Raw genomic sequence first — 12,212 nt, 5'->3', positions numbered from 1 at the left:
TGTTTGCTGGGTGGAGTAAAATAAAATGTGTTTCTTACTGTGGGTTTTAGTGAAAAAAGTTCAAAACCCACTAGCCTAGCTTGCAATACCGTCTATTTGATTCCTTAGAACCAGCTATTTAAATTCTAATTTAAGAAATTGTATTTATGTTTCAGTGTTAGGAAAAACCTTTTCTTAAAACATTGGTGTGCCTCCTCTTGTTCTGATATTGAAAAGGGGGAGTGTCAAATTATAGAACCTAGAAAGCATTTATCTCTCTTCTGGATTGTCACATCCTGTTACTTTTTCCATTTCTTTTTTAATTTTTACCTGAGAATATTTTTCCATTTATCTTCAGACAGAGTAGGAGGGGGAGAGAGAGGGAGAGTAATATAGATGTGAGAGAGACGCATTGATTGGTTGTCTCTCGCACGACCCCGACCAGGGCCTAACAGCAACTGAGGTATATGCCCTTGACTGGAATCGAACCTGGGACACTTTGGTCTGTGGGTCGACGCTCTAACTGCTGAACCAAACTGACCAGGGTACTTTTTTTTATTTCTCTATAAAATTTACTGTGTGCCTTGATAGGTGCTTATAAGAATGTGTATATTGAGTACGGGTGATATAGCTGAAGAATTGAGAAGTAAAAGTGTTAGTAATTAAAACAAAAATGGGGAGAAGAACATAAAGATTAAATTGTGACAGGTATTGAGGGCAAATATTACTGCATTTGTTGCTATAATTTTCTATTTGTAGAATATGTCTGTGATTATCATATTGGATAAGAGCCCAAATAAGAGACTTTAAAAAGTTCTTTACTAAAGTTATAAAACACTAATAGCTTAAAATGTTCTTTTTTTGTTTTAGTTTAATCAACTTATATAGAAATAACAAGTTATATAACTTTTATTTTCTAGGCGTTTACAGTCCCTAATTAAAAATATTACACTTAGAAGAACAAAGACAAGCAAAATTAAAGGAAAACCCGTTTTGGAGTTACCAGAACGTAAAGTATTTATTCAGCACATTACACTTTCAGATGAAGAGAGAAAGATTTATCAGTCTGTGAAAAATGAGGGCAGAGATACTATTGGAAGGTATGGAGAAAGAAAGCCACTTTAGAAAATAATTTTTATTTTCTTTGTTTCTCACTTAACTGAATAATATTTTTAAGATCTGTGAGCAATAAAGTCTGAAGTATACTGAAATAAAATTTACTTCTTTAACCATACTTAAACTACTTTTTACAAATTAATAGTTGAAGTGAATGAGTATTGTAATTTACTAGGTAAATTTTTTTTTTTATTGATTTTAGAGAGAGAAATACTGATTTGTTGTTCCACTTATTTGTGCATTCATTGATTTTTTTTTTTTTTGGTAATCCTCACCTGAGGATGTTTTTCCATTGATATTTAGTTAGAGTGGAAGGGAGAAAGAGAGGGAGAGAGAGAGAGAAACATTGATGGGAGAGAGACACATTGATTGGCTGCTTCCTGCATGACCCTAACCGGGCCAGGGGTCAAACCTGCAACTCAAGTATGTGCCCTTAACCGGGAATCGAACCCACGACCCTTCCATCTGCAGGCCGTCAGTCTAACTGCTGAGCCAAACCGTCCAAGGCTTGGTTGATTCTGTATGTGCCCTGACCGGGGATCAAGTCCACAACCTTGGCATATAGGACAATACTCCAACTGACTGAGTACCCTGCCAGGGCCTTTTTTTCCCTTTTTTAAGTTAAATAATTAATTACTTTTAATTGATTGAGGAATTTCTTAAACTAGGGAAAATTTTAATGTTTACATGAATAGGCAAGTTCTGAATATTGGTCAGAATACCTTGCTTCTACTACTGACTGTATCATGGGAGTAGATAAAAACACAGAGAGAAGTATCTATATAGGGAAAGTAAGCCTGTTTAGGACCAAAACTTGGGGACTGTCCACATTTAAGAAATAAGAAAAGCAGGATGTGAAGGCGATCTGGCTGTGACATCTGTCATCCCATTGATCGCCAGGGTTGATTTGGCTGATCTGGCTGGCTAGGCGGGTGTCCCCCTCCTCCCTCACTGATCCATGTGCGTCCCTCCCGAAGCTGTGTGCTTGGTCAAAGTGGACGACCTTCCCCGCAGAGGAGAGGACCAGTCTTCGGTCAAGGGTATTTGAGTAGCAGAACTCCCCTGCTAGAACCTCCAAACAAGCTCTCAAGAAATAAGAAAAGCCACTTGTAGGAGATTCTGTCAAGGGGAGAAGTATGAAGAAAGTAGAGCAAACTTATAGAATTTCAGGAAAGAGCATAATCAAGAAAGAATGGATTGTGGGTGGGAAGAGATGAACCGGAGAACTTATATGCATAACCATTGGACACAGACATTAGTGTGGTGAAGGGGGTTGGGGGGGGGTCACTGGGAGAAAAAAGCGGGACATCCGTAATACTTTCAACATAAAGATACATTTTTAAAAAGGTCAGTAGTGTCATGTAGTACAGGCATTTAGAAAAGCCTATTTAATTTGGTGATTCAGAAGTTACTGGTGTAAACTGATTAGTTTGTATGGAAAATAATGCAATAATTAATAACAATACAAGATAAACTCTGTGTTTTGCATTCTCATAATTGTCAACCTACTTTTGCTCCATCCAACATATTGAATGTTTCTGTGGAAAACCATTATTTTATTTTTTTATTTAAAATTCAGCGATTTGAACAGGACCTCTTTTGGTTTGCTCTGTAACATGTACCATTTAAATTTATGGATTCGAGGTCTTTTTCCGGAAAGTTCTTTAACTAGTGTTTTCTGTTCCATTATTGTTTCTCTCTATGTATGTTGGATGTTCTTTATTTTTCTGTAGGTATTATTTTATTCTAATTCTTTACATCTTTCTGTTTAATTTTGCTTTCTCAGTCCTGTTTTCCACATTCTTTCCTGCGTCTTTACCAGCAGCCAGTCTCTTGTGTGCTGGCTTTCATTTCTCTGATAGCTCCCTTCTCTGTTTCCTGGTCGAGCCGAACTAGCCCATCTCATCTCTCTTCTCGGTGTGTTGTCCTGCTGTTAGGAGGAACTGTTTCATCGAGCAGTGTCATATCATAGCAGTGCCCTTGGCCATGCTTGTTTTGGCTCTGGGACGACATTTTCTAGCGAGTTTTCTCGCACTGCCATTTGCTCCTCTCTCGCTCTTTGCTCACTGTGACTTGCATACGAATGTCTCGGTTTTCTTCTGGACTAGGTGTTTGCAAGAGATTCATATGAAGGGGACGGGGTCATAGCTGTGCCCCAGACTAGAAGGAAATATCCCTTTTGAGTTATGCCTCAGAGTTACATGCGAGTTCTTTTAGGTTTTACTTGTGCTCACATGACAGATCAGAAGATTTAAGGTGGTGGTTCTCACCCTTCCCGATGCCGCGACCCTTAATACAGCTCCTCATGCTGTGGCCACCCCCAACCATAAAATTATTTTCGTTGCTACTTCATAACTGTAATTTTGCTACTGTTATGTCTTAGGGGACCCCTGTGAAAGGGTTGTTCGACCCCCAAAGGGGTCACGACCCGCAGATTGAGAACCGCTGCTTTAAGGCTTCTTACGGTGTGGAATGCTGTGCCCATAGTCTTTTCTGTGTTTCCTTGCTCAGCTTCCCTCCTCCTCGGGGTAAACTTGTCCAGGGAAATTCAAGCCGCCAGGCGGCACCTGGCTTTGTTTGCACGTGAGAGAAGTTGGCTTCACCGAGGCGTGTGGTCTGTTCTGGAGAATTGTGCTCTGGGGGGTCTGTGGAGCTCCGCGGTCCTGTCTCCCCACGTCGTTCTGTGTGACTTATACTTCAGTTGGCAGCTATTTCTCATATATTTTGCTTTTTTACAAATCTCTCCTGGTTTCATTAAAGACAGAGTTTGCTTTTCTGTTTTTTATTTTTGTTTTGATGTGATTTTCAGAGAAGAGAACAGTGTCATTTTTATTCCACTGTTTTAGAACGGGAGCCATTGTAACATGCAGCATCTTTACCTGTAGGTATTTTAATGAAGGGACAGTCCTGGCGCACTACGCAGATGTCCTGGGCCTGCTGCTGAGGCTGCGTCAGATCTGCTGCCACACCCACCTTCTGACAAGCGCAGTGTCTCCTGCTGCTCCCTCAGGTCGGTGAGTGGGCTGGTCTGCACGTTGTCTTTCTTAGCGATACTCAAATCAGAAGGAGATTTTCATATGGCCTAAATTTAGTTTATGTGTCAAACAGACATTGTTTTTAATATAGGACTCAACTGGGAATATACCCAAAATCCTCATACCAATGATGTGGGATATTAATGAGGTCTTCCATGATTTCCACTCATCGATCCTCTTGGGTCGATTTTATTCTGTGGTAGTACGTGCAGATTGTGTTATAGTGATGCTTCTGTGTAAGGTATATTATGTGGGTTGGCTACTATTTTAGCTTCTGAATTTTTCTTAAAATTTCAAGTTTAAACCGTGCTTTTTGTCTATAATAGAAAAAGACTAAAAGTACCCAAGCAAAACTTTTTCCTGTATAAGGAAGTTTAACTTGTGTAGTCATATTACAAATTTTGCTCTGAAATTAATTTTTCAGCCTTTTCTCTAGGAAATGATACACCTGAAGAACTACGAAAGAAGTTAATAAGGAAGATGAAGTTAATTCTGAGCTCAGGTTCTGATGAAGAATGTGCAATCTGCTTGGACTCGCTAACGGTTCCTGTCATAACACACTGTGCACACGTCTTCTGCAAACCCTGCATTTGCCAAGTCATCCAGAACGAGCAGGTCAGTCTCAGCCCAGTGCAGATTCCGTGTGGATGGAGGCACGCCCCCGCTCTGAGTGTGTGGGACTCGAGTCTCACAGACTGTAAGAGTTGTGTGTTTGAACTTACTAATGCACCCTCCATGGTTCATTATGTCATTGTTTCAATAGGTGATATCCGTATTGTCATTAAACCCTTTTAACCTAAAAAGACATATTTTCAGTGGCATGTTTCGCAGTCAGTATCCTAGTTCTGATTGTTTACATCATTGCTGTCCAATAAATAAATACTATGAGATGCAAAGGTAATTTTATTTTTTTTTAGTAGAAACAGATGAAGTTAATTCTTTTTATTTATCCATTACATCTAAAATATAAAAATTACTAATGAGGTACTTTGTATTATTTTCTTAACTTAAAATTGTATTAATAAAATTAAAGTTCAAGTTTCAGCGATATTGTATACACTTATAGCACATCTACATTTGCCTTGGCCACATTTCAGGGGCTCAGTTGCTGCATTTGGCTATTGTCAATGGTATTAATGAGATCTAGAGGGTTATGTATGGTAGAACTTTCTGAAGTGATATAATCCTTTAAGCAGTTTTTCAACTGAGGTAGAATTTTTAAAAATACTTTAAAAACTTTATATTCCCATCATTTTTACCCTCTATGCCCTCTTCTACCTCCACCCATTCCTCCTTTACCCCCCTGCCATCACCACACTGTTGTCCATGGTTCTCTCTCTTTTTTTCTTTTTTGTTCAATTCCTCAGCACACCCAACACCACTACCAGAGTTTTCTGCGTGCTATCTATGAGTCTGTCTCTATTCTGCTAGGTTTGTTCATTAAATTCCACATATGAGTGAAATCATATGGTACTTGTCTTTCTCTGGCTTATTTCACTTAGCATAATGTTCTCCAGGTCCATCCTTGCTGTCACAAAGGGTAAAATCTTCTTCTTTTATAGCTGTGTAGTATTCCACTGTGTAAATGTACCATAGCTTTTTTATCCACCCATGTACTGATGGGCACTTGAACTGCTTCCAAATCTTGGCTATTATAAATGATGCTGCAATGAACATAGGGGTACATATACTCTTTCAAAGTAGTGTTTCAGGTTTCTTTGGATAAATTTCCAGAAGAGGAATTGCTGGGTCACAAGGCAGCTCCATTTTTAATTTTTTGAGGTAACTCCATACTGCTCTCCACAGTGGTTGCCCAGTCTGCATTCCCAGCAGCGGTGCACCAGGGTTTCCTTTTCTCCACACCCTCGGCAACACTTGTTGTTTGTTGATTTTCTGATGATAGCCATTCTGACAGGTGTGAAGCAATATCTCATTGTGGTTTAATTTGCATTTCTCTGATGATTGATGATGTTGAGCATCTTTTCATATTGTCTGTTGGCCATCTGTATGTCCTCTTTTGAAAAGTATTTGTTTAGGTCTTTTTCCCATTCTTTAATTATATTGCTTGTTTTTTTGGTATTGAGTTTTATAAGTTGTTTATAAATTTTGGATGTTATCCCCTAATAAGTAAAGACATTTTTGATGTGTAATGTACATATAGAAAAAAAAATGTGCAAGTCTCAATTGTATAGCTCAGTGAATTATGAAGTAAACACATCCAATAACTACTACCTATGTCTCCTTTTATTCCCTCCCAATCATTTAGCCTCTCCCTCCTCCTTAAAGGTAACCCCACTATACTGAATTCCAACATTGTTTTAGTTTCAGAATCTTTCTTATAATGTTATTTGGTCTGTAGTTATTGAAGAGATAATCGTATTTTATTAGCATGCCTTGGTAAAAGTAGACAACAACAGATACTGCTTTGAATGACAGATCTCAACTGGCTTTACAAGCCATTAAGGAATTTCTTTTTTCTTCTAAATTGTTCCAGCTGGTTTGTTATATTGTAGTTAGTTTCAAGAAATGGTTACTCATGGTTTCTTTACTTATCTGCAGATAGTGTAGAATTTATTGTTTCAAGTCTTTGATGCTAGTGAAGATCACTAGATCACCTGTTCTTTTTATTACCCACCCCCACTCATCACATTAGAACGTTCACATCTGCTTGGAGTTTAGCAGGATGGGTTTGTGTCAAATGGATGAATCTAATAGAAGGCTTAATGAAATCCTGGCTATTAGAGATATAGAATTGATAATGTTTTCTAAAAATGTTAGGTAAATTTATATTTCTATTCTTCTGATAATTGTTTCTCATACTTTGTTCTTATGTAGCCACATGCTAAATGCCCTTTATGCAGAAATGATATACACGGAGACAATTTATTAGAATGTCCTCCAGAAGAACTGGCATGTGACCCTGAGAGAAAGTCCAACATGGAGTGGACGTCCAGCTCGAAGGTGCAGTGTTCGAGTTTTTGTTTTATGTTTCTGTAAAGGAATACCATGTATAAAAATAATAATTATGCTTTTAATTCTGTCATTTGATTGTTATACTTCATTGGTGATTATTGGCTTTTTTATTTCTGTTGGTGACTTTCAGAGGAAAGAGGTTTCAGATTATGATAGTATTCTTTCAGTCTTAATTTTAAAAATTGGTAGTCTACTTTCGTACTTTAGGGAAATAACACGGTAGTACCTTTCTCTTCATAATAAAAAATTTTGGATGCATTTTGGCAATTCAAAATGGAATCTAATGGGTGTCCTAATTTTTTTCCCCAGATCAATGCCCTAATGCATGCATTGATTGACTTAAGAAAGAAGAACCCCAACATAAAGAGTTTAGTTGTTTCTCAGTTTACAACGTTTCTGTCTTTAATAGAAACACCACTCAGGTAAGTTGCACAGTGTTTCTCACTTTCAGTAAAGGATTTTTATATGTGTTTTGATTTGGATAACAGAAAATACGTATGTTTTATCACTTTTATTTATTTTATCTACCTAAAATAACATTCAGTGTCACAATAAGAAATATTTCCTGGGAGCATAGAATTTTAAAGATTAAGTCTGAATTTATTGAAAAAAATTGACTGCAGAGTCTGACACTGAATTAGATGGTTAGTAAATATTTGTCAAAGTAAATGAGTGAGAGAATTAGTTGAGTAAAGACATTGTAGTGTTTATAGTACTGGAAATATTACTTGTCTCTTTTGTCCTCTCCATTATTAGAGCCTCTGGATTTGTGTTTACTCGTTTGGATGGTTCAATGGCCCAAAAGAAAAGAGTTGAGTCAATTCAGTGTTTTCAAAACACTGAAGCAGGATCTCCAACTATAATGCTTCTGTCCTTAAAAGCAGGTGGAGTTGGTTTGAATCTTTCTGCAGCTTCTCGAGTGTTTTTAATGGATCCTGTAAGTAATTCTGTAGACTTTCGGTATGTTATTACTTCTATTAAAAAAATAAAGAGCCCAGCCATTGTGGCTCAGTGGATTGAGCATCATCCCATGGACTGAGAGGTCCCAGTTTGATTCCCCCTCAGGGCACAGGCCTTGGTTGCAGGCTCGATCCCCAGGGGGTATGCAGGAAACAGCCACTCAGTGTTTGTCTCCCACTGATGTTTCTCTCTCTCCCTTTCTCTGTCTCTAAAAAAAATCAATAAAAACATTTTAAACATTTTTTAAAAAAGAAAGAACAAAAACTATTTGGTAAATACCTTTATAGTTATAGTTGATTTTGAAAATGCCTTAGGCAAACTTTAGGAATAAATAACAACTTATTAAATGTATATCAAGGGCTCTCCCTTAAGTGTTTTACATATATCAGGTGAAATTCTCACAACATCCCTAAGAGGTAGAGCTTGTTGTTATCCCTGTTTTTCAGTTGAGGAAATTGAAGCAGAGAGAAGCAAAATAACTTGCCTCACGTAAGACAGCTAGTAATATGCAGCCCAGTGTCAGAGTCCGTGTCCTTAAGCACTGTGTGCTTTTCTGCTTCTCTTCCGTACACAGAATACGTCTCTGTTAACTACTGTTTTAAGAGTAGTGGTTTCGCCTGGCCAGTGCAGCTCAGTGGATTGGGCGTCATCCCATGGACTGGTCCTGGTTTGATTCCTAGTTGGGGCACATGCCTGGGTTGTGGGCTCGATCCCCAGTGGGGGACATGCGGGAGGCAGCTGATCAATGTTTCTCTCACATTGATGTTTCTGTCTCTCTCTCCCTTCCTCACTGAAAAAATTAATAAAACATATTAAAGCCTTGGCAGTTAGAGCCGCAGCCTGTGGACCAGAGTCCCGTGTTCAGTTCCTGCTAAGGGCACGTACGTCGGTTGCAGTTTGTCCCTGGTTCCTGGTTGGGGTTGTGTGGGTGGCAACCAGTTGATGTGTCTCTCTCACATCGATGTTTCTCTCTCTCTCGTCCTCCCCCTCTCCCTCCCACTCTTTCTGAAGATAAATGCAAAAAAAAAATAAGTCCTCGGGTGAGGATTAAAAAAAAAAAAACATTAAAAAAAATTAGTGGTTTTATTCATTCATCCGACATATAATGAGATCCTGCTTTGTGTCAGGACTCTAACAGGCACTGGGAATCGGGCTATAAATGAGATAAGACGAAGTAGCTACCATCATGGTGCTGATGGTCTCAAACTTCAAGTAGTGTAAAAGAGGCAGGATGTACTTTCTGACCTCTGTCATCAGAGATCTAGAAGCTATTGAATGAGACCCAGGAAGCTGCATTTTTATAGAGACCCTTGGTTGTTCTCGTGCAAATGGTGCAGCCTCACTGTTAGGAACAACACCATTAATGGAACGTGTGAGGGAAACTTGTGTGTCTAATACAGTGCAGTCACTTGTGGTTGTGGAGCAGAGTGGGAGCTAAAATCTACTCAACCTGACCCACCAAACTGTGTGACCTAGAGCTGCACCCCCACCTTTTTCTAATTGCACAGAGGGCTCTTTGGGCTGGACGCGCTCCAGACAAACTCAGCTTCACATTTGGCTTGTTTCTGTGCATCCACAGATCTGAGATTTGTTGTTTTATTTGTTGCCTGAAACTGAGAAAATATATAACAAAGAAATTTTACTAAGGTGCAAATTTGAGTAATTCTGGTTAGGCGCTCTCGCTGATGCATGTACCCCTCCCCCCTCAGCTGAGGGTGACTTTCCCAGTTAGATTGCAGCCAGAGCCATCTTCAGGCACCCAGGGTTCATGTTGACGCCATGGGTGGCAGCGGTCTGTTGCATTCTCTCGCCTGCGTTCTGTGAATGACGTTTTAAGTCTTTGCTAATTTTATTATTTTACGGTTATATAAATATTCACTGTAACTACAGATTAAGTTACATATTAATTAACCCAATGAAAATTCGAGAGGCTGATATTTGGAATGAATTCCCAATTTTTTATTCTTTAGTTATAATCTTAGTACTTGATAAAGAAGAGGCTATTAATACCAAATAGAGTAATTTAATTAGTATTGTAAAGTTTATGAGACTAAACCCTTTAACAATTATAGTTTTAAAAATATTTTAGCAGTCGCCCTGGCCGGTTTGGCTCAGCGGTTGGAGCGTCGGCCTGCGGTACAGAGAGACCCGGGTTCGGTTCCCGCTAAGGGCATGTACCTCGGTTGCAGTTTATCCCCGGCCCTGGTTGGTCGTGCGGGTGGCAGCCACTCGATGTGTCCCTTCACATCGATGTTTCTCTCTCTCTCTCTTCCTCTCTCTCCCTCCCGCTCTATCTGAACAAAAAATGGAAAAATGTCCTCGGGTGAGGATAAAAAAATATATATATATATTTTAGCAGTTAATTAATATATTTATTTTATCTTTATTGTTGAGAGTATTACAGATGTCTCCCACTTTTCACCTGTTGCTCCCTTCCCCTCAGTTCCTGCCCCACCTCAGGCCTCACCACACTGTGTGTGTCCCTGGATTGTGCAGACACGCATAGAAGTTCTTTGGTTACTCTCTGCCCACCCTCTTCCCCTTCTCTCTCAGAGCTGTCAGGCTGTTCCCTGCATCCCTGCCTCTGGACCTATTTTGTTCGTCTGTTTATTTTGTTCACTAGATTCCACGTATAAGTGAGATCATGTGATACTTGTCTTTCTCTCACTGGCTTATTTCACTTAGCATAGTGCTCTCCAGCCCCCTCCATGCTGCCACAAAGGGTAAGAGGTCCTTTTTCATCCCCTCATCTACTGATGGGCACTTGGGCTGTTTCCAGATCTTAGCAATTGTAAACAGTGCTGCTATGAACATAGGGAGCGTATTAACACTTTTATTTAAAAAAATTTTTTTGTTGTTGTTAATCATCACCCGAGGATATTTTTTTCCATTGAGTTTTGTTTTTAGAGAGGGAGGAGGGAGGGGGAGAGAGAGAGAAACATCGACGTGAGGATGTGAAACACATTGATCGGTTGCCTCCCGCATGCACCCCAGTTGGGGCTGGGGTTGAACCTGCAACCCAAGTGTGTGCCCTTGACCTGGAATGAAACCCATGACTCTTGGGTGTATGTGCTAACATCCTAACCACTGAGCCACTCCAGCCAGGGCCAACAGTTTTTTAATCCTCACCCAAGGATATAGTTTTTTTGATTGATTTGAGAAAGAGAGAGGATGGAGGAAAGAGAGCGCACACGTCAGTGTGAGAGAGAAACACTGATCGTTGCCTCCTGTATGCACCCCTGACTAGGAATCGAACCCACCACCTTTGGTATACAGGACGATACTCCAGCCAACTGAGCCATACTGGTCAGGGCTTAGCAGTTTTATAGTAAATTGTGTGAACATTTCAAGCTTTCAAGTGTTGTTTCTAACTTTAAAGTAAAAGCCAGGTCTCCCCAAAATAAGATTCAATCAGAAAAATTTGCTCATGAAAGTCTTTAATCTTGTTGTAAAAGAGTTACGGTTGTCTTGATGTGCATTTTGAGCTTTGATAGAGGGAATGTCTTCACCACTTGTGAGAACGGAGCTCTCAGAGCTGTACTATCCTGAGATAAATGTGCTTCCTGAGTGTCAGGCTCGATGTGTTCCTGTCAGCTCACCAGAGAGCCTCTAGATGAGATACAGGCAATGGAAAGGAACGTTTTACCTGGGCTCTGGCACAGTGGTTTCAAAATGTGTCCAGTGTGAAATGGAAAAAAGTATTCACAGAATATGATTATCTGTCAGTTTCAGAAAAGCATAAGCTGAGTGTGTCCTTAAATCTAACTTCTATACCCAAAACAAACCAAGGCAGGTTAGTAGTAAAATCTTTTTCCTTGATCTTAAGAGACCTTTAAAAAGAAGAAAATAAAACCATAAGTATAAATTATTCTATAAACTTACTATCTACATAGGGAATTGTAATTGTTTTCATTTTCAGGTAGTATTTGCTGTATAAGTAAATGTTCTTTTCCCCCAAAACATCTGTTTTCAGTTTCAAGAATCATCTATAGTTTAGATTTAAAATCTAAGGATCCCTGCCCTGACAGTTCATGGTATTGTTTCAGCACCACTTGACTCCTGCCTGTCTAGACTGCAGAACTCTCTATCAGTTTGGTTATTCTTCCCTTTTCATTGATTCATTATTTAATTCTGCACCATAAGACAGTT

General features: G+C 39.3%; 1 protein-coding gene across 3 annotated transcripts in view; it reads left to right on the top strand.

Moving 5' to 3' along the window:
* HLTF (helicase like transcription factor) overlaps nt 1–12,212 on the top strand; it is a 59,471-nt gene that overhangs the window by 41,828 nt on the left and 5,431 nt on the right. For 2 of the 3 annotated variants that reach the window (XM_036242739.1, XM_036242738.1), the window contains exons 18-23: nt 900–1,079; nt 3,981–4,105; nt 4,567–4,745; nt 6,966–7,091; nt 7,413–7,525; nt 7,860–8,040. In XM_036242739.1, the coding sequence (XP_036098632.1) occupies nt 900–1,079; nt 3,981–4,105; nt 4,567–4,745; nt 6,966–7,091; nt 7,413–7,525; nt 7,860–8,040 (904 nt within the window). The remainder of the gene's footprint in view (nt 1–899; nt 1,080–3,980; nt 4,106–4,566; nt 4,746–6,965; nt 7,092–7,412; nt 7,526–7,859; nt 8,041–12,212) is intronic. The other variant, XM_036242740.1, reaches the window with a different exon arrangement.

The sequence above is a fragment of the Molossus molossus genome, unplaced genomic scaffold, assembly GCF_014108415.1.
Source record: "Molossus molossus isolate mMolMol1 unplaced genomic scaffold, mMolMol1.p scaffold_m16_p_5, whole genome shotgun sequence".
NCBI lineage: Eukaryota > Metazoa > Chordata > Mammalia > Chiroptera > Molossidae > Molossus > Molossus molossus.
The sequence above is the reverse complement of the archived record's forward strand: the minus strand, read 5'-3'. Positions and strand labels throughout refer to the sequence as shown.